Here is a 20,531-nt window from a genome sequence, read left to right as displayed (position 1 = left end):
CTAAAGGAAACCAGTCCTGAATATTCATTGGAAGAACTGATGCTGAAGCTGAAACTCCAATACTTTGGCCACTGATGAGAAAAACTGACTCATTGAAAAGACCCTGATGCTGGGAAGGATTAAAGGCAGGAGGAGAAGGGGACAATAAAGGATGAGATGGTTGGATGGTATCACCGACTTGATGGACATGAGTTTGAACAAGCTTTGGGAGTTGGTGATGGACATGAAAGCCTGGTGTGCTGCAGTCCATGGGGTCACAAAGAATCGGACACAACTGAGTGACTGAACTGAAGAATATGTAAATAATTATCGGCCTGCCATGCAGGAGCTGCTGCTGCTGCTGCTGCTAAGTCGCTTCAGTCGTGTCCAACTCTGTATGACCCCATAGATGGCAGGCCACTAGGCTCCTCTGTCCCTGGGATTCTCCAGGCAAGAATACTGGAGTGGGTTGCCATTTCCTTCTCCAATGCATGAAAATGAAAAGTGAAAGTGAAGTCGCTCCATGCAGGAGACTCAGGTTCAATCCCTGGGTCAGGAAGATCGCCTGGAGAAGGCAACCCACTCTAGTATTCTTGCCTGGAAAATCCCATGGACAGAGGAGGCTGGTGGGCTAGAGTCCATGGGGTTGCAAAAGTCAGAGACAACTTAGCAACTAAACAACAATAATCATAGGTACGCATAAAGAATAGATAAAAAAAAAATACCACACTCCTTAGTAGCCCAAACTGAAAACACTGCAACTGTGGCCCCGAGTTAGGACTGGAGCAGTAAACCATGGTACCTCCACCCTGAGGAGGGCTCTGCAGCCACTAAAATTAAGTCACCAAAGAAGATTAAATTGCATGGAAAATGTTCACTATTTATAGCTGTTTTCTAAAGCAGGTATTTGGTAATCCATATAGCATGGAACAACTATTCTAAAAATAACATATATATTAAGTAAAAGATAGGAAAATATCTGCCAAAATGTATCAGCTTTTACCTCTGTGTGATGGAATTACTTCTTTTGGCCAACCTTTTATTTTCTAAATTTTCTATAATGAGCATGTATTAGTTTTTACAACTATAAAATACAAGCAATAAAAGGAAAGAAAAACAATAAGATAATAAAAACATCTTCTACCATATACACAAACAGTTGTATCATTAAACATTCTAACATATCCAACCTGTTCCAGGTCTTGGACAAAAGAGACATGTATGCATCAGAAATAAACCCTATCCATACATTAGCAATCAAGGGTGTCTTCCCAGCAGAGAAGCAGGTTCTGCTGATGGGTGTGAGGCATGAACCACCCTGTCCGCTCTTCACTGGGACTTCCTTCCACACACCCTGGGCATGGCTGCCATGTTGACCTCAGGGTCCCTCACACTGAAGTGGGGGAGGTGTGTGTTCTGATTTGTACATTCACGCAGGATCACACAACCTCCATATTTCTTAGGAAAGAAAGTGAGTAACTAATCCAAATATGTGTGGCTATTTTGTCCATTTCTTTTCACTCCTACCAATTTGATGTACTCATTCATTCATTCAGAAAAAGAACCATTCTTAAGCCCATTTACTATGTGCCATGAACTGTGCTAGGTGCCACAGACACAGCAATAAACAAGACGTGGTTTCTGCACAGAGCAGAGGTGATGGATAAACCAAAGCCATGGACCAACATTCCTCCCAAGGCTCAGACAGACTGCAGAAGTGGAAAGGTAGGAGCCGTGCTCCCACTTCCTACATCTTAGCGTGGCCCTTACAAAACAAGGAGGCCAGCCAAGCCCTGCAGTGAGGCAACCCTGATATTCTTAGAGACAGTGGTAGAAAATACGTCACCTAGGCTTTTCCAAGTTAAAAACCAGCAGCCTCAGAAAAGGGAGCCTTGCTTGGATTTCTGGGCCTGACACAGATTCAGACTCTGAATAATCTTGAAAGCTGCTTACTTATTGCAGCATACCACGCAATTTAGAAGCTTATTTTAAGACTTGTTACTCTCTGTTTCATCTGTGTAAAGGCAAATTACAATGGTAGTAGTAGTAATGAAAAAATTTAACTGGTAATAACAGAATAATTCAGTATGAATTGAGAATTTACTGTACACCAAGTGTTACCAGTTTTGCCAACAAGGAAACAGAGCATCAGGGAGACTTCAACAACTTGCTCTGGTGTAACCGAACAGGACCCAATGGGGGCCTTTCCAGAACAGAACTCCCCCTACCATGTCCTTCACCTACCACTTGTCTGTAGAAAAAACTTTAGTCAAAGAATAAATTCAATTGGATAAAAAGAAAATGCAGAAAGAAAGGAAAACAATCAAGCAAAACAATAATAGCTTAGCCACTAAACTAAGTCAAGAAACTTTAGTTCCTCTTGCAGAGCTATAGATAATTCTCTGAGCCATGTCCTTTCAGATATTCTGCAGATACTGAAACCTCCATCAGGTGGAAGACGTTACCTGTATGATGCCCACAGGCATGTAGACCACAGACCAGTTGGAACCAGAAGGTTGATGATGTTGACTCCTGACTACCTCACCACCAACCAATAAGAAGAATGTCCATGAGCTTATCACACAACCCATAACTCCCCGTTCCTCACCTTTAAAACCCTTTCAAAGTCTTCAGCGAGTTCAGGTACCTTTCACGCTCCAGCTGCCTGGACTCCTTGCTTGGTGCCTGCAATAAACGCTGCACTTTCCTCCACCACCACTAGGTGTCAGTAGACTGGCTTTACTGCACAGGGGCGAGAAGACCCAATGCCGCCCTTTTCTAGCCGTGTGTCCTTGGAGTTACTCACCCTAACCCTACCAAACCTCTCAGAAGCTCACCTCCCTCGTTTACAAAATGAGAATGATGGTGGTGATCCTAATGTTGATACCTTCCCTGTACAGCGGATTACAGGGAACAAATCTATTCAGCAAACGACCATTGAGTATCTACTGTGTGCAGACTCCGCCCTCTCCCTGGGACCTCTGTTCTCTGTCCTCAGGGAGCTGGCTGCACCCGCTCCCTGCCCACATCAATGTTTGCATCAGGAGAGTGAATGCTGTGCTCACATCCAGTGGACACACTGTCCTTTTTAATGAAGAGTAAAGAAGAGGCGCTTCTGACCACCTTTCCAGGTATCAGAAGAGGGGGTCCCCGGAAGGAAACCACATCATCAATTGTGGGAATGGAACCCACTTCCTCCCCTGGACCCCAGGGTCTTGGCCTGTCCACCCAGCCTCTCGCTCGGAAGGGTGAACCACAGCCCATCCCATGCTGTTATCCCCAGGGTCCAGCACTGGGTAGGACTTCACAAATATTTACTGAGTGACTTCATGAATCCCTGGCCTAGAAAAATCAAGAAGCCATTTATATTCAGCTTTCTATTGCATGAGATCATTGCTTCACACTAATTTATTTCTCAATTTGCTCTGCTTATGCAAATATTAAGAGTTTTCCTGAATTTCCTAAATAGATACCATCTGGGTTGGGACAGGAGTTATTGAAGGAAATCAACACAGAATTGAAAATGAGCTGCGGGGGGAGCGACAGGTGGGTTAAAGTGGGAATTCTCCCATTTATCATTAATCACATTCATTACTTAATCCTTAAGAAAAAACCCTAGTGATTCACCCAAATTCCTCTTTATGTCTCTCAGACTTTGACTCTGGGTGAAGAAAGCTGGGCACAGACAGCTGTGCCCCAGGACACATGGAAGTTCGGTAATGAAGCCGGGGACGGGTTTGCATCTCAGCTCTCCAGCGCTCAGAGCCAGGCTCCCCTGCTACAACATTCCACAGTGTTGTTCCCTTTATTCTAATAAACCTTAATGTGTAATCCCGAATGTCACTGCAAATTAGCTGTGCTGCTATAAACTAATCAGTATGGAAAATGAGCAAACCCCTCGGGGGCAAGAATTAAAAACATGTGGGTTGCAATGTTAGCACAGCACTCACTGCCCCCAGGGATTCGGGGTATCTAGGAACCCACCATCAGCCCTGAGTTTCAGGCCCTCAACTGCCCAGTGCTGGATAATCCCTGGCCTTTCTACTTTTGTCTTTTCCATTAATCACTTAAAGAAGGATAAAAAAGCCATTGGTAAAATAAGCTCCTACACCACTAAAAACAGCATAGCTCCAAATTACACAGGAGAGCATTCTTCATCCCAGGGAAAACATCTGCCACCTGACTTTTGTGAGTGCGGAGTTCAGTAATATTGAGAAAAGGATGAAGCCTTCCAATGCACTGCCTTTGATCAAAGGACCACCTTCGGGAATGTCCAGAGTGACAGGGGCGAGGGGAGTCCAGACGTTCCCCCTGCTAGGACACCCCGCGCCAGAACGGCTCATGGCAATTGTGCGGTTTATGTAGTCGTACATGTAACACGGAGGGGCTATTTCCAGGCAGAAATGACAGTCACCACGATGCCAGAAGAACTGCTATTTGGCTGCCACTGCTCGAATTGTAGAGGCTTTTTTAAAGTAACTATTTATTTACGGCTGATCTGGGTCTTTGTTGCCGTGAGGGCTTTTCTCTAGTTGCGGTATGCAGGCTTCTCACTGTGGTGGCTTCTCTTGTTGCAGAGCACCAGCTCTAGGTGCACGGGCTTCAGCAGTTGTGGCTCATGGACTCAGCAGTTGCAGCTCCCGGGCTGCAGGGCAAGGGCTCAATGGTTGTAGCGCACATGCTTGGTTGCCCTGTGGCATGTGGGATCTTCCCAGATCAGGGATCGAACCCGTGTCTCCTGCATTGGCAGGCGGATTCTTTACCACTGAGCCATCTCGGAAGCCCCATGGAATCATAGTTTTAACTGAGCAAAGAACCAAAACTGATGCTCTCATTTCCACTGAGGAAAACCTCAGCTCCAATGACCACTTCCAAAAACAAGACTTGAGCAAGACCTTCTGAGCACCTTTGCCAACTGCTGCTTGTATCCGTTACTATTCTATCAAATTTATGTCATCTGACATATATATTTCCATCTCCCCCATTCTGAGAAGATGGTGATATGGAAGTGGTTTGGGCCAGTCACTGAAGTGTGCTTTAAATCTGGAAATAGCTTCCTCAGCCAACAAACAATGTCATAAATGATGGAGGCCACTCTGATGGCACAATCAAACATTGTAAAATTGTCAGAGATGATGCAGGTAGCTTTGCAGTTCTGCCTTATATACCTGATTGGGGTCTAAAAGTAAGGAGAGTGGAGTAAAATTCATACATCTTAGGAAAGTGGGCATTATTGGTTTCTAAACATAGAGATGACAGCCCTGCAGGAGGGCACACGGACATCTACTTGGGTTTATAGTAACCAAGTCCAATAAAACAGGCTTCAGACAGACTTCAGATAAGTTGGAGCCAAGAGGATGGAAGTTCTTTATTTGGAAGCTTTTATTTATAATCCACTGATTTTAAAACAAATTTCAGGAAGTCTTCTGTGATTCCCGTCAACTGGCTTTTCTCCTCTTTTCCTTCCTCCCTTATCTTCTCATGATGACGAGGGGTTGGAGGTGGGTCCTCTGGGGGGAACAGGCCATGCTAATCCTCATCTGGCTCGAGCTGTGATTAGGGTTCTGAAATGTCTCCTGGCATGTTGGGAAGAGTGATCATTTTATGCCACCTCATTTTACATCTCAGGTAGAATGTGTCTATGTGAGTTATTTCCTAGCCTCTAGCAGTACATCTCCATTCCAGACTGTGAACTTAGAGCTGATGGTCACTGAATTCTATGGCCCCAACATGACAATTAAGTGGTAATAAAGAATCATTTTTCAAAGGGAAGACACAGAGACCTGGTCAGAGGAAAAAGGACTCCGTCCAGAAGCAGCATAAGCTACACAACATTCATCTCTTCTGCTCCCATCAGAAAGAAGAGATGTGAGCAGGAAATATTGGGCCTTGATAAGCCACATTGGAAACCTCTGTATATCTTTACTTTTAAACCTCTGTTGTATTTTGTTTACATGCGTTTTATTGGTAAAAGGTCTTTAATAAAGGACATTTTACACACACACACACACACAGTTGAAGTTGTAAATATGACCAGTTTTCATGTACGCATTGGTGGAGGTCCCATGGGAAAACACACAGGATGCAGTCAGAGAAATGCAAAGTATTAATGAGAAAATTATCAGTTATATGCACACAGTAGAGCAAACCCCTGTCTTAGGAGAAAGGAAAATATAACTTTCTTTGGACTAGATGAATACAGCAAGAATAGATGCCTCTCTGCTCTCTTCCTATCATTGCAGTGAGAGGATATTGAGGTGGAAGTTTCTGATTGGTCCAGAATTAGAAGCAAACGCTGAAAGACACAGGCCTGAAGCCTTCTACCCTCAGCTGGGAACATGAGGGGAGGTGCCCACCCCAGGCTGCACACAGCATCACCACCTTCCACACCACCACCCTCCACACACGCGCACCTGCTGGCCACGCAGGAGACAGAGCCTTCATGAGAGATGCTCCCCAGTCCCACCTCCAGCCCCACATGGGAGGGAGCAAACTCTCCCACTGAAATCAGATGAAAGAAAAGCCACTCCACCAGACCTTCTCCGCCAGCTGGGAGTGCCCCATAAAGGAGGCTGACATCTGTATCTCCCACGTGAACCTCCATCTGCATCTGCATCTTCAGAGCCAAGTCCCAGATGAGGAGCTGAGTTTGGCTGGTTTTAGAAGAAGCAATTCTCAAGAAATTAGAGTGAAGGACTGAGAAGGAGAAAAAGTCAATGAACAGTGAGCTATAATGAGCTGATCACCACCCAGGCAACTGGAGCACCAACCAACTAGGAACCTTCTGGAAAAAAATGTGTGGAATGCTCCTCAGAGCCATCCGCCTGGAGGTGGGGCGGCAAGGGCATTAAGCCACCAGCTCCCACCCTGGGGTTAAGGGCTGCCTTCAGGGGCATTACTCATGCCCCTTCCTCACAGGCTTCAGAGACAGCCCCATGACAGAGAAGCCTGTTGGGTGCTGAGGTGCAGAGCAGTCAGTGGGCACGAAGGTGTCCACAGCTGGAGAGGGAGCGGCAGGCGTGGCTGAGGGACTGGGACTCTGGGTGTCACATCTCTGCTGCAAGGCCCGCCCACACACCAACTTTGTGAGCAGGGATGGCATCTGGTTCCGCACTGCTCTGTAATATAACTGGTTCAGTGGGGTGTTACCACAGCTACAGGGGGGTTACAACAGCTCAGTGACTGCCCATCAAGCAGGGATGAAGGAACGGGAGAACAGTGGCAAGGCACTGGGAACCACCCCCGCACCCTCAACCCAGCCTCTGCAAGACCACCAGTCAGTGTGACAATACATGTGAGCCTCCCAGGAATCAAGTGGACATGACAAAAGGGATCCGCCCAACCAGTGTGCCTACTGGGCAAGGGGGCTCACAGGAAGAGGCTGGGTGACATGTAAAAAGCAGTGATTGCCCCCATGGAGCGGAGAGATTGCGTTCACGTCAAGATCAGGGAGGCGCTGCAGTGGCCTCCGGGGACCCCACACCTGAGCTCCCCAGGAGTGAACATGTAGGCACGTGTTCACGGGGGTATGAGGGGCTGCGCTGGCCAGGGGAGCAGCGATGTCCCACAAAGAGAGGATTCCAAACACTGGACAAGGAAAGATTTGAATTGGACATACAACTGACATTTCAAACTGGACTGACAGGGTGAGCATCAGTAACTGAAAATGCCCCGGACATCTGTTATTATCTTCCCAAGATACCACAGAGAAATGGGAAAGATGTGTTCAACAGAGCACAGCAGACCTGAGAATAGTCAAACCACGATGCCTTTGTACCCCCGCTGAGCAGAGACACCCCAGTGAACCAGTTATATTACAGAGCGGTGCGGAACCAAAGACAGAAAGAGACAGATGTTAAACCATCTGAGTATCCTATCTGCTTTAGAGGTGCCCAGTTAACCCCTGCGGTGACAGCTAACACTCTCTGGGATGCTGGAAGGAGCTGGACAAACAGAGTGTAACTCAGGATGAAAAGCTCAGGGAATTAAACATACCTTTTTAAAAAGTTGAATTAAACAGGGAAAATTAAGATATGAAGTAGCTGGGTGTACTTGGGTACATTTCCTCAGATCTTATTCTAAACCAAATGTTCTTAACTAGAGACCCAAAGCTCCTCCTCCCAGAGAGCAAAGGAATAAGCTGAGAAGATCTGCATGCAACTATCTGTATGCAATCGTCCATACGTTTGTACATATGTGGTTTTGTGATGGAAGAAACCCATCGTTTTCATTAGTTTTTCTAGGAAATCCTTGATCTCAACAAGGTAAAGAGGCACTTATTTGTGTTACTAATCGGTATTGAAATTTTTCCATGTCAATACCACTGTTTTATTTCTTCAGGAAATAATTGGAAAGCATTCTGCTTCCCCCTGGGCTCAGAGAGCCCCTGGCCTGTGGCTGCTCAAGCTCCAGCCGGACAGCACATCCCCCTGGTGGCCTCTGTGAGAACTGCAGCCAAAGCCCCTGGTTGAGAGAAAACCTGCCAGATCCAGATAATCCTGCCGATGACAAACGTCACAGGCTGCATGTGCCATCGGCACACCGAGACACAATTTCTTAAACTATTAATGACTATGTAACTTTGTTAACATGCAATAGAAAAAGATAAGAAAGGAGTTGATTTTGAGTCATTATTTTCTAACAACAGGACAGGTGGATTTAGCACAAGAAAAGCCAAGATAATACTTAAATAACTGAAGTTTGGGAAACAGTGATCTAATTAACCCCTCCCCCTTTTTCTGATGAGGGGAGTGAAGTGCGAAAAAGGTAGGAAACCACACCAGGTCACATAGAGCTTGTTAGTGGAAAAGACAGGATCAAACTCAGGTTTCCTGAACTCTAGTCCAAGGTTCTTCAAGGTACTGTGAGCCTCCTCCTTGCCAGGCGGTAGCACTAGAGATAGAAATCGAATCCCAGTGGGCTCAAAAAGTGAGCAGGAACTAAAAACACAGCCTCCAGGTAGTTCACGCGGGCAAAGGCACAGGGTTAACAAGGCGCGCCAAGGGTTTCTATGAGCCTCACAAACGGTTAATAGTATCTTTTTGGACTCTCCTGGTGGCTCAGATGGTAAACCATCTGCTTACAATAGGGAGACCTGGGTTCGATCCCTGGGTCAGGAAGATCCTCTGGAGAAGGCACCCCACTCCAGTACTCTTGCCTGGAAAATCCCATGGACGGAGGAGCATGGTGGCTACAGCCCATGGGGTCAAAGAGTCGGACACGACTGAGCAACTTCACTGGTCAAAGAGTCGGACACGACTGAGCGACTTCACGTAATATACATCTTTTTGTAAAGGACGTATTAAGTTGAGCGACATGAACGTGCTATCTTTATGGGTCACAAACAATCAAATATGAGACAGGTCAGGTGATATAACCTGAGAATGTAGGGCTCTGCCTTTTAGTTCACAGTGCCCTATGAGACACTTATAGGGGACAATGGAGTTAGTGAGGTTTTTTTTAATTGAAGTATAGTTTATTTACAATGCTTTGTTAGTTTCTGGCGTACAGCAAAGTGACTCAGATGCTGTGTTAGTTTCTGGTGTAGAGCAAAGTGATTCAGATATATATTTTTATATATACACATATATATGCTTTTTCATATTCTTTTCCATTATAGTTCATTACAAGATATCGAATACAATTCCCTGTGCTATGTATTAGGACATTGTTGTTTACCTATTTTATATATAGTGGTGTGTTTCTTCTAATCCCAGACTCCTAATTTATCCCTCTCCCCACCTTCCCCTTTAATAGCCATAAGTTTGTCTTCTAAGTCTGTGAGTCTGTTTCTGTGCTGGAAATAAGTTCATCTGTAGCATATTTTAGATTCCAAGACCATAACCAAGCCACACTCTCTATCCACATCATGTGCAGATAAAGAGATGATCACTGGAGAGCAGGGGCCAATTCTGACTTAGAGCCCACAGGGAGCGAGTTCCCAACTGGGACTCAGGCCAGATGCCAGGTCTGTGCCCAGGCTCTGTGCACACATACGGGGTCTGACACAAGTCCCCAGAGCCCTCCTGTACCTGGTTTCCTCAACTCTAAATACAGACACGGATGCAGATGGCGATGTAGGTCTCCATATTGATAGCAATATACAAACTCTACTACCCCATAGAATTGTCTTGAGGACTCAGTAAATTACTTCCTGTTCATCAAAAGATGAATAGTTAGGCAAAGTAGGGTACATGATACAATGGAACAGGATTCAACCTTCAAAAGGAAGGAAATTCTGATACCTGCCACAACATACACGAATCTTGGCTAAGTGAAATAAGCCATCACAAAAGGACAAATACCACATGATTCCACTCATGTGAGGAACCCAAACTAGTCAAATTCACAGAGACAGAAAGCAGGACGGTGGTTGCCAGGGGCTGGGGAAGAGGGGACAATGGAGTGAGAGGTTTTTTATTAATTGAAGTATAGTTTATTTACAATGCTATGTTAGTTTCTGGTGTGCAGCAAAGTGATTCAGTTGCTGTGTTAGTATCTGGTGTATAGCAAAGTGATTCAGATATGTATAGGTATAGATATATATTCTTTTTCATATTCTTTTCCATTATAGTTCATTATAAGATATTTAATATACTTCCCTGTGCTATGCAGTAGGGCCTTGTTGTTTATATATAGTGGTGTGTATCTGCTAATCCCAAACTCCTAATTTATCCCTCTCCTCACCTTCCCCTTTGGTAACCATAAGTTTGTCTTCTAAGTCTGTGAGTCTATTTCTGTTTTGGAAGTAAGTTCATTTGTATCACATATTAGATTCCACACATAAGTGATACTATATGATATTTGTCCTTCTCTGCCTTTATCTGACTTACTTCACTTAGTACCATAAGCTCTAGGGCCATGTATGTTGCTGCAAATGACACTGTTTCATCCCTTTTATGGCTGAGTAGTATTTTATTGTGTATATATACACCACCGCTTCTTTACCCACTCATCTGTTGATGGACACTTGGGCTGCTTCCCTGTCTTGGCCATTGTAAACAGTGATGCTATGAACTGGGTGCTTGTATCTTTAGAGTTTTCTTCAGATGCATGCCCAGGAGTGGGATTGCAGGATCCTGCCTGCAATTAGCTTAGCTCCAGTTTCAGTTTTTTAAGGCACCTCCACGCTATTTACCACAGCGGCTGCACCAATTTACATGCCTACCAACAGTGTAAGAGGATGGGGTGTTAGTGTTTAATGAGGACGGGCTTTCAGTTTGAGAAGATGAAGAAGTTCTGGAGATGGATGGTGGTGACGGTTGCACGCAATGTGAATGTACTTAATGCCACTAAGCTGTATACTCACAAAGGGTTGAAATAGTACATTTTATGCTACGATCATTTTATCACAAAGGAAATTTAACTGAGCTACTTCTTAATGCACTCAGTAACTCTTACACAAGTGTTTTTTAAATGAATAGAGACACAACACATTGGCAGATGCTACAAATGGCCCACGACTGGGGCGGAGGACCAGAAATAACCCCAAGGATCAAAAGAAAGAAGGAATTAAGTAGAAAGTCAAGTTGGGACAGTCCCGTGTGAGAAACGGACAGGAAACAAGCTGATACCTCAGTGGCAGACGAAAATAAAAATAAAAACAGGAGGTGAGGTTCACCTGTCCCTTAAGAGGTAGAAGTTCACTCCACAAACATGTGTAAGAAAGCAGCTACCAGTGACCACGCACACTGCTCTATGCTTCCTGCAAAACTGCAGGACAAGCAAGCGAGAAAATAAGCAGCCTCACTGCAAGGCAGGCTGTAGGGAGCCGCTAAGATCAACCCAACGTGAGTGAGAACTGGGTCGCGCAGGCTTGTAACTGTCAGAGCCAAGTGGAAGCTGGAAATAAAATAATTGCCATGGCCATGCTTGTACCCGAGCAGAAGCAGACCTGTGCTGTGACTCGGCTAATCACATTCATCACCACTCCTTCCTCCCAAGTCTTTAAAGCCCAAAGAGAGAGGTCACCAGCAAACAGAGGAGAACAACCGCTTACAGACGTTCCAACAGGCCAACGCCTGGGCCCCAGCCCCAGACAGCCTGACTTAGCTGCTCTAGGGTAGAAACTGGACATTTAAAATCTCTTCAGGTGACTCAAACGGGCACCCGGGCCTGAGATCCACCCAGTTAGAATAGCAACTGCGCTCCATCTAGTCCTGGTCCTGGGAGGCCCTTGGGTAGAGGAAACAGCAGAAGATGCTCTAGAGGTGGACTCAGGAGGAGGATGCGTTTTCATCCCTCAGTCAGAGGGGACCGCCTGCGATCTTACAGCCGCCCTTGAACAGAGGAAATCCACCCCACCTGCTCAGGAGGTGGGCTCCCCCAGGGAGCTTAGCACCCAGCTGGGCCCGTGAGGGTTAAGAGGCCCTCCTGCCACTGATCAGAAGGGCTTCTCGGGGCATGTGACCCACAGAGGTCTCTCCCTCTGGAAGGAACCCCACTCCACCCCTACCCTGGCCCAACCAACAGAAGGGAGGGTCTCCTAGGCTAGGCTCCTACGTGTTCTTCCCCACTCAGGAGTGGGGAGAAGGGAAGAGGACCCCGGAAGAGAGCTTACCTCTGAGCTGCCCAGCGCAGGGAAGCCTGGGCCTGGGCCCCCAGGTGGCCCAGGAGGGCGCTGAGGGCGGGCTGTTGAGAAGGAAGCTGAAAGTGCAGGCTGCTTCTCTCCTTCTCCAGGGCTTCTAATCTTTGTTGGATCATCTCGGCTGGAAACCCAAAAGGATGAGAGAGAAAGAAAGAAACATGCGACTCAAAATAGACAACCCAAGGTCCCTGGCTCCACCCCCCGCCAATGGTCGCCTCAGCGACATAATAGAAAGGTCACTTGTTTCTAGGTCAGTACTCTTCATCTCTAGGTTGATGTTTTTTAAGTATCTTCTGTCTTTTTATTGAAAATACAGCCCCCTTAGCTTTCATTCTTCTAAGTCTCAGAGGTTATAGTCCATGTATTTATATGATGATCATCATTATGATCATCACACAGGAGCATGCCTCATACTGTGCATATCAGTCAGTCGTGTTCGACCCTTGGTGACCCCATGGACTGTAACCCGCCAGGCTCCTCTGTCCATGGGATTCTCCAGGCAAGAATACTGGCGTGGGTTGCCATTTCCTTCCCCAAGGGATCTTCCCAACCCAGGGATCGAATCTGCCTCTTGCATCCCCTGCATTGGCAGGTAGGTTCTTTACCACCACACCAACTGGGAAGCCCATACCTCATACGAATTATTTTTAACACCATGATGATCACTTAGGAGAAAACCTGCTAATGTTGATGAGTTCTGTATAACCAGTTGAAAAAGATCAGTCCCCAAGTGCTGATTTTGAGAATGTTTCCTTAGACACTGTTCATCAAGAGAGACTCACTCACAGTTGCTAAAGTCACTAAAGTGATGCTCAAACTCTGTCATGCTACAGATGAGCAGAGATCCACTTCTGTTCAGAGTATGGCTCTTATTATTTTTTCAAAGACATTAAATCTCCTAAGAGAAGGCATAAACAGTAATCACTGCGAGACATTTTTTTCTTCAAAGAAAATAAGCTGCAGAAATTGGAATCCCATTAACTAAGAACCTACCCTCATAATCAAATACCTCAAGAACTGGAAAGTTTTCCATAAAGCTATTTTTTTTAGAAATGCAAGGACTGGAGTTAAAAATATATGAGTCAGAGCTTCCCTTCTGTTGGTCCTTGACCGGTGGGAAGGACCTTGATCCCCTCCGCCCCCTGGTAGTAGATGGGCTCTGGGGCCCCGGAGATCCCAGGCAGCCACTTCCAGCCGCGAGCGCCACCTGCTGACCCCGGTGTGCAACGCAAATACTAGCCTTTACTATCGGGGCTTCCCAGGTGGCACGAGTGGTAAAGAACCCGCCTGCCAGTTCAGGCGATGTAAGACACGCGGGCTCAATTCCTGCACCGGAAAGATCCGCTGGAGGAGGAAATGGCAACCCACTCCAGTATTCTTGCCCAGAGAATCCTACGGACGGAGGAGCCTGGCGGGCTACAGTCCATAGGGTTGCACAAAGTCAGACACGACTGAAGCGACTTAGCACACACACATCCTTTACTACGTGAGCCGTGAGAGCATGTTCCAGAGGCTCTGGCCTAGATCACAGAGCGTGCTAAGTCAATCAGTCGTGTCCGACTCTTTGTGGCCCCATGGACTATAGCCCCAAAGGCTCCTCTGTCCATGGAATTTTTCAAGCAAGAATATTAGAATGGGTTACCATTGCCTACTCCAGGGCATCTTCCCAACCCAGAGACTGAAGCTGGGTCTCTTACATCTCCTGCATGGGCAGGAGGATTCTTTACCACTAGCACCACCTGGGAAGCCCCAAAATTTAAAGCCAAGTTCTTCAAAGATACTCTTTTACTATTGTTGCTGTTGTTTAGTCACTCAGTCGTGTCTGACTCTTTGTGACCCCATGAACTGTAGCCCTCCAGCCTCCTCTGTCCATGGGATTCTCCAGGCCAGAATACTGGAGTGGGTAGCCCTTTCCTTCTCCAGGGGATCATCCCAACCCAGGGATTGAACCCACATCTCCTGAATTGGCAGGTGGATTCTTTATCACTGAGCCACCAGTGAAGCCCTAGCTCACAATATATGTTTACATTTCTAGGCCCTACAGTTCATTTTCCAAGTGAGCCATTTCTATAAGGCTCATTTTTAAATGGAAACACTGTTTCAACAAGCTTGCTATTTTGAAAGCTCTTTGAACACACTTTTTATCCTACACCAGCAGAGGTCAGTGCTAATTGCAGTGCACCCCTCTTGGGGAGCAACACGTACTTGGAGGAGACAAGGGCCCAGGTGTCATGGGGAGCAGCCCCAAGTCTCTGGGAGTGTCAATGGCAAGATCTTCCCATCAATTTGCTGCAGACCTTGGGACTAATAGCCAGAAACTTGCTGAGAGAATTTGCCAAGAATTCATTCTAGTGACACTGGAAAAGGTCATCTACGTCCTGTTGGAGATCAAGTACAGGTACTGCCAGGGCTCTTAGTCTGTGCCACCTTCTTCAGAAGGACGGTGGAACTAATTCAGACACCATACTTACAACACACGGTGGATTCTGGCTGAAAGGTATACTAGGATTGGCCCAAAGTTACCCGACCCGACCCGTTCTCTAACACCAGGCTTCATTCTTTTAAAATACTTTATTTTAATTAATGTTTACATTTTTATTAATTTATTTGCTTTATTATTTAGTTATTGACTTACTTCTTGCTGTATAAGGGAGAAGGCAATGGCAACCCACTCCTGTACTCTTGCCTGGAAAGTCATTCCATGGACGGAGGAGCCTGGGAGGCTGCAGCCCGTGGGGTCGCTAAGAGTCGGACACAACTGAGCAACTTCACTTTCACTTTTCACTTTCGTGCATTGGAGAAGGAAATGGCAACCCACTCCAGTGTTCTTGCCTGGAGAATCCCAGCGACAGGGGAGCCTGGTGGGCTGCCGTCTATGGGGTTGCACAGAGTCGGACATGACTGAAGTGACTTAGCAGCAGCAGCAGCTTGCTGTATAAAACCAAAACTTCAGTGAAAAGCAAGCACATAATACCTTATATGCTTTAAAATAGCATACTGATACAATCCTGATGCAGTGATAAAGATGTGTCAAGATGTTATTACATAGAGATTAGTAGGAAACTGAGTTGGCACCTCAACTCTGCCATTTCTAGCTGCCTGACCTTCAAATAACTTAACCTTTCTAAGCTTCCATTTCCTAATCTGCAGAAACAGGCCTAATAATAGTCTACACATGACAAGGTCTTCTGAGGATTAAATGAGATAATCCACACAAAGCATTTAGCACCATGCCTGGCGCCTGGCATGTGTCCAAAAGGATTGGCTATTATTAGTTACACTACAGCATCCTGGCCTTCAAGAGTCCACAAGAAAGTTAGAGACCCAGGCTGGGCTCCCTCCACTGGTCACTGTACTGTAAATTGCACCCTTCCGCTGCCACATGAGAAGTCCACAGAGAACCCTAGCCGGCCTAGCAGAAGCAAACACTAGAAATGGGAAACTGGCTTCCAAAAATCAGATTCACAATAAATGCCAAAGTAAAAGTAATTGTGATTATCCCAGGAAATAACTGTGATTAGCTATGTTCAATGCTGCCACTTACTTTAAATTATTTCTATTTTATGACTTTAGAAAGTGCACTAGATCATCTCACACCAGTCAGAATGGCCATCATCAAAAAGTCTACAAACAATAAACACTGGAGAGGGTGTGGGGAAAAGGGAACCCTCCTACACTGTTGGTAGAAATGTAAATTGATGCAGCGACTATGGAAAACAGTATTGAGGTTTTTAAAAACTAAAAATAGAGCTACCATATGACCCAGAAATCCCCCTCCTAGGTGTGTATCCAAAAGAAACCATAATTCAAAAAGATACATGCACCTCTATGTTCATAGAAGCACTGTTAACAGCAGCCAAGACATGGAAGCAACCTAAATGTCCATCCACAGATGAATGGATAAAGAAGATGTGGTACATATATACAATGGAACATTACTCAGCCATAAAAAAGAATGAAATAATGTCATTTGCAGCAACATGGATGGATCTAAAGATTAGCATACTAATTGTCAGACAGAGAAAGACAGATATCATTATGATGTCATTTATAAGTGGAAACCAAAAGAAAAAAAAGTGATTGTTGCCATTTAGTTGCTAAGTCCTGTCTGACTCTTGGAACCCCATGGACAGAGGCCATGGACTGCAGCCTTCCAGGCTTCTCTGTCCATGGGATTCTCCAGGCAAGAAGACTGGAGTGGGTTGCCATGCTCTACTCCAGGGGAACTTCCTGACCCAGGGATCAAATCCACGTCTCCTGTCTCTTGCACTGGCAGGCAGGTTCTTTACCACTAGCACTACCAGGGAAGCTCTCATTTGCAGCTGGATGAGTATAAAAACATAACACTCATCAAATCTAAAATCTACTGCCTACCTCGCAAGATTCTGCTCCTCCTTCCAAAGGCACCATCTGGGCCTGCAGTTGTGCATTCTCTGACTTGGCTTCGTCCTGTAACTCCAGCTTCTGGTGATCCTCCCTGTAGTTTCCCCACACTCACACCCTCTCCATTTGCTCTGCATCTGGTCCAGCCCAAGTCTCACCACTTCTGCAGCTGAGTTACTTCCCACCCAGGAGCTCACATCTCCACCGTTTCATCTCTGAACATCACTGACAGGGCTCCCCTCACGACACTCAGGTGTGAGAAGCTCATGAGCCAGTGAATGGACACAGGAATTTAGAGACTGTCACACCTTATCACAAGATGTTTTCCGAATCCCGGAGGACTTGCCTGGCCTCCAGGACAGAGGCCAAATGTCTATGCCTGGTGTTGGGGACCACAGGCACGCTGTCTAGCCTAGCTCACTCCACCCCCATTGCACTCTGCCCCAGAGTGATGCAGTGGCAACACTTCTTGAAAAGAACACAGAATCTAAACACTAAGAATCAGGGCACCAAGCTGGTGTAACCATTTTGGAAACTGTTTGGCAGTAACTGCGTATATACACTATATCCCATGATCCAGTGATTCCACTCCTAGGGATATATCCAAAACACTTCCATCAAACAAGAAATATGACAACAGACATAAATTTATTTATAATGGTTCAAAACTCAAAATAACTCAAAAGGACCACAGATAAATAAACTACACAGCAGTAAAAACTGAACTGACTACTGCTACATGAAGAACAACATGGATGACTCTCATACACACACTGTACAATGCCATGTATAGAAAGTTCAGAAACAGGCAAAACCAAACTATGGTGATAGAGGTCAGAATAATGTTTATCATGGGGGAGGTAAAGATATTTTCTGGGAAATGGGGATGAGGGAGTCTCACTGAGTGTTGGAAATATGCTGTATCCCGTTCCAGGCAGTGGTTACAGAGGGCACACATACATAAAAATTGACTGAGATTTGCACTGTACAATACAGCTTTATGCACCTTATTACATTACTGGCCTTCCCAGGTGGCGCTAATGGTAAAGAACCCACCTGCCAATGCAGGAGACATAAGAAACGTGGGTTCAATCGTTGGGTCAGGAACATTTGCTGGAGGACAGCATGGCAACCTACTCCAGTATTCTTGCCTGGAGAATCCCATGGACAGAAGAGGCTGGTGGGCTACAATCCATGGGGTCACAAAGAGATGGACACAACTGAACTGACTTAGCATGCACCTTATTACATTATTATATATTTTACCTCAATTAAAAAATTTTAGTGCATAAAAAATAAGAAGCACCTGAATTCCATCACCAACTTCAATGCTGGCAGAGTTTTCAGTGTTCAACAGGTCACTTCCCCATTTAAGTCTCAGAGTTTCATCCACTAAATGGGAACAAGTTCTCCTCAGGGGTCTAAACAAGTCACAATTGTGATTAAACAGCAAAGAGATGTACTGGTGGTCAGCTCACAACAGACATGTTCTCTCAGCTCTGAGGCTGGAGGTCTGGTATCACCGAGGCCACATCGGGCCCTGTGAGGGGCTCTCCTAGGGCATGGGGGGCAGACTGTCGCCATGTATGACCTCACAGGTCCAAAAGAGAGGCAGCCAGCTTCTTCCTGCAAGGGCACTGATCCCATGTACGGGGCTCCATCCTCATGATCTGACCACCCCAAAGGCCCCAGCTCCTAACACCACCATATCGGGATTTGGGGTTTCAACATATGAATCTGAGGGATGCAATCAGTCCATCATATGCTTCAAAGTGGGGAGGGGACGCTTCAGCCAGAGTGGCCCATTTTATCTACCCATGTAGATGGTGTGGAAAAATGGGAGGGATGGAGGAGTGTTTGAAAATGACTGGAATAGCATTTTTCACTTTCTAAATAACATGCTTATTTGTTATTTCATGTATTCATTCCATTAACAAATATTCTGGTAACTGAACATTCTTTGGCTGTAGGGTTGCCAGGATGAGCAAGACACAGTCCTGGTTGTTCAGGGACCCGGTGACTGGGGACAGGGGGTCAAAACCACAAACAAGCCTTGTCTTGTCTGCCCGTGAGGAGGGGGAGCCAGCTGTCCCACTGGGAGAGGGGGCACGCGAAGGAGCACATAGCCGTGTGTGCCTGCCAGCACTTAGGGTGCAGGGGGCAGGGCCTCAGGGAGCCACACAGAGGCCTGGGGGGCCCAGCTGGTAATGCGCCCACCGGTGCCTGAGGGTAGAGCATACTGCGGGACAGCCAGATGGGTGGGAGGCAGGTCACGCTGAGAAATAAACCGATGAAACAAGTAAGTGAATGCATGAGGGTAAAGAGAGCCAGATGTTTCAGTACGAGAGGATATTCTTACAATTACGGAAAGAGATTAGGGCTGAAAGAACTTAGGATTGTTATATTAGATTTGGAAGAATTGATATGTGTGTGTGTGTGTGTGTGCGCGCGCGCGCGCGCACTCAGTCATGTCTGACTCTTTGCAATCCCATGGACTGTAGCCCACCAGGCTGTTCTGTCCATCGAATTCTCCAGGCAGGAATACTGGAGTAAGTCACCATTTCCTTCTCCAGAGGATCCTCCTGACCCAGGGGCTGAACCCGCATCGCTTATATCTCCTCCATTGGCAGGTGCGTTCTTTACCACTAGCACCATCTTTAACACAGACATAGATAATTACGGAAATATCCATTTATATGTGACTGTGTTTACAGATATTTTCTATCTTCATCCACTGAGAAAGCCTAGACATAACAATACCCCAGTAGCAGTGGGCACACAGATCCTGGTTTCTAAACACCACCCTCCTTGAAAGGAGGCCTGGGGGGCCTTGTAAGGCTGGCTGATTCTAAGTCTGAGGCAGGGCGGGTTCAAAATGAGTCTGGAATATCTTGTTGTACAAATAATAAGGACAAGCTAAAGACTGATAGGGATATATCAACTGAAGACAAGAACTACATTGAATGAGCTCCCATAAGTGGCTCTAGTGGTAAAGAACCCGCCTGCCGATGGAGGAGACAGAAGAGATGCAGGTTCCATCCCTGGGTTGGGAAAATCCCCTGAAAAAGGAAATGGCAACCCATTCCAGTATTCTTGCCTGGAGAATTCCATGGACAGAGGAGTCTGGTGGGCTATGGTCCATGGGGTCACAAAGAGTCAGACACAAGTAAAGCAACTTAGCACACACACAACACAAGGCAAATTTAGAATAGTTCATGAAGTACCACCCACTGAATAGAACAGGAGTCTTGCAATTGCATCTATGCCAACAGATTGCCAACTGCTAAAGAGGAATGGCTCTTTGGTAAGGTGCAGGGCAGAAATGTGATCTTAGCATTTAATCAGTTTCTAGAGGACAAACAGTAAACGCATGCTGAGAAGCCCGGGAGCCACGGGTACAACCAACTGATCAAGGCTAGCATCAGCGGTGGCCAGAGGAGTCTGCCTGTGGAGATACCTGCTAAGATTCGCCAAGAAATGCACAGTCCCTGTCCCACATTTCCATCACGTCTCTGTCAGGGCTGCACCGCCTGAGTCCAGTCACGAGGAAGCATGTTGGAGATGGACCCACGTTGGAATTCAT

The 20,531-nt window shown here is 46.1% G+C and overlaps 1 protein-coding gene across 4 annotated transcripts in view; it reads right to left on the bottom strand.

Annotated features, from left to right (window-relative positions):
- The window catches only part of DISC1 (DISC1 scaffold protein), a 425,923-nt gene that overhangs the window by 272,393 nt on the left and 132,999 nt on the right, over window positions 1–20,531 (bottom strand). For all 4 annotated transcript variants that reach the window (XR_009734186.1, XR_009734185.1, XM_061404828.1 and 1 more), the window contains exon 4: window positions 12,539–12,686. Coding sequence is in view for 2 of the 4 variants with exons in the window: in XM_061404828.1 (XP_061260812.1) it covers window positions 12,539–12,686 (148 nt within the window). In the remaining 2 variants the exon portion in view is untranslated. The remainder of the gene's footprint in view (window positions 1–12,538; window positions 12,687–20,531) is intronic.

The sequence above is a fragment of the Bos javanicus genome, chromosome 28, assembly GCF_032452875.1.
Source record: "Bos javanicus breed banteng chromosome 28, ARS-OSU_banteng_1.0, whole genome shotgun sequence".
In the NCBI taxonomy this organism is placed as follows: Eukaryota; Metazoa; Chordata; class Mammalia; order Artiodactyla; family Bovidae; genus Bos; species Bos javanicus.
This window is presented reverse-complemented; position numbering and strand designations above follow the sequence as displayed.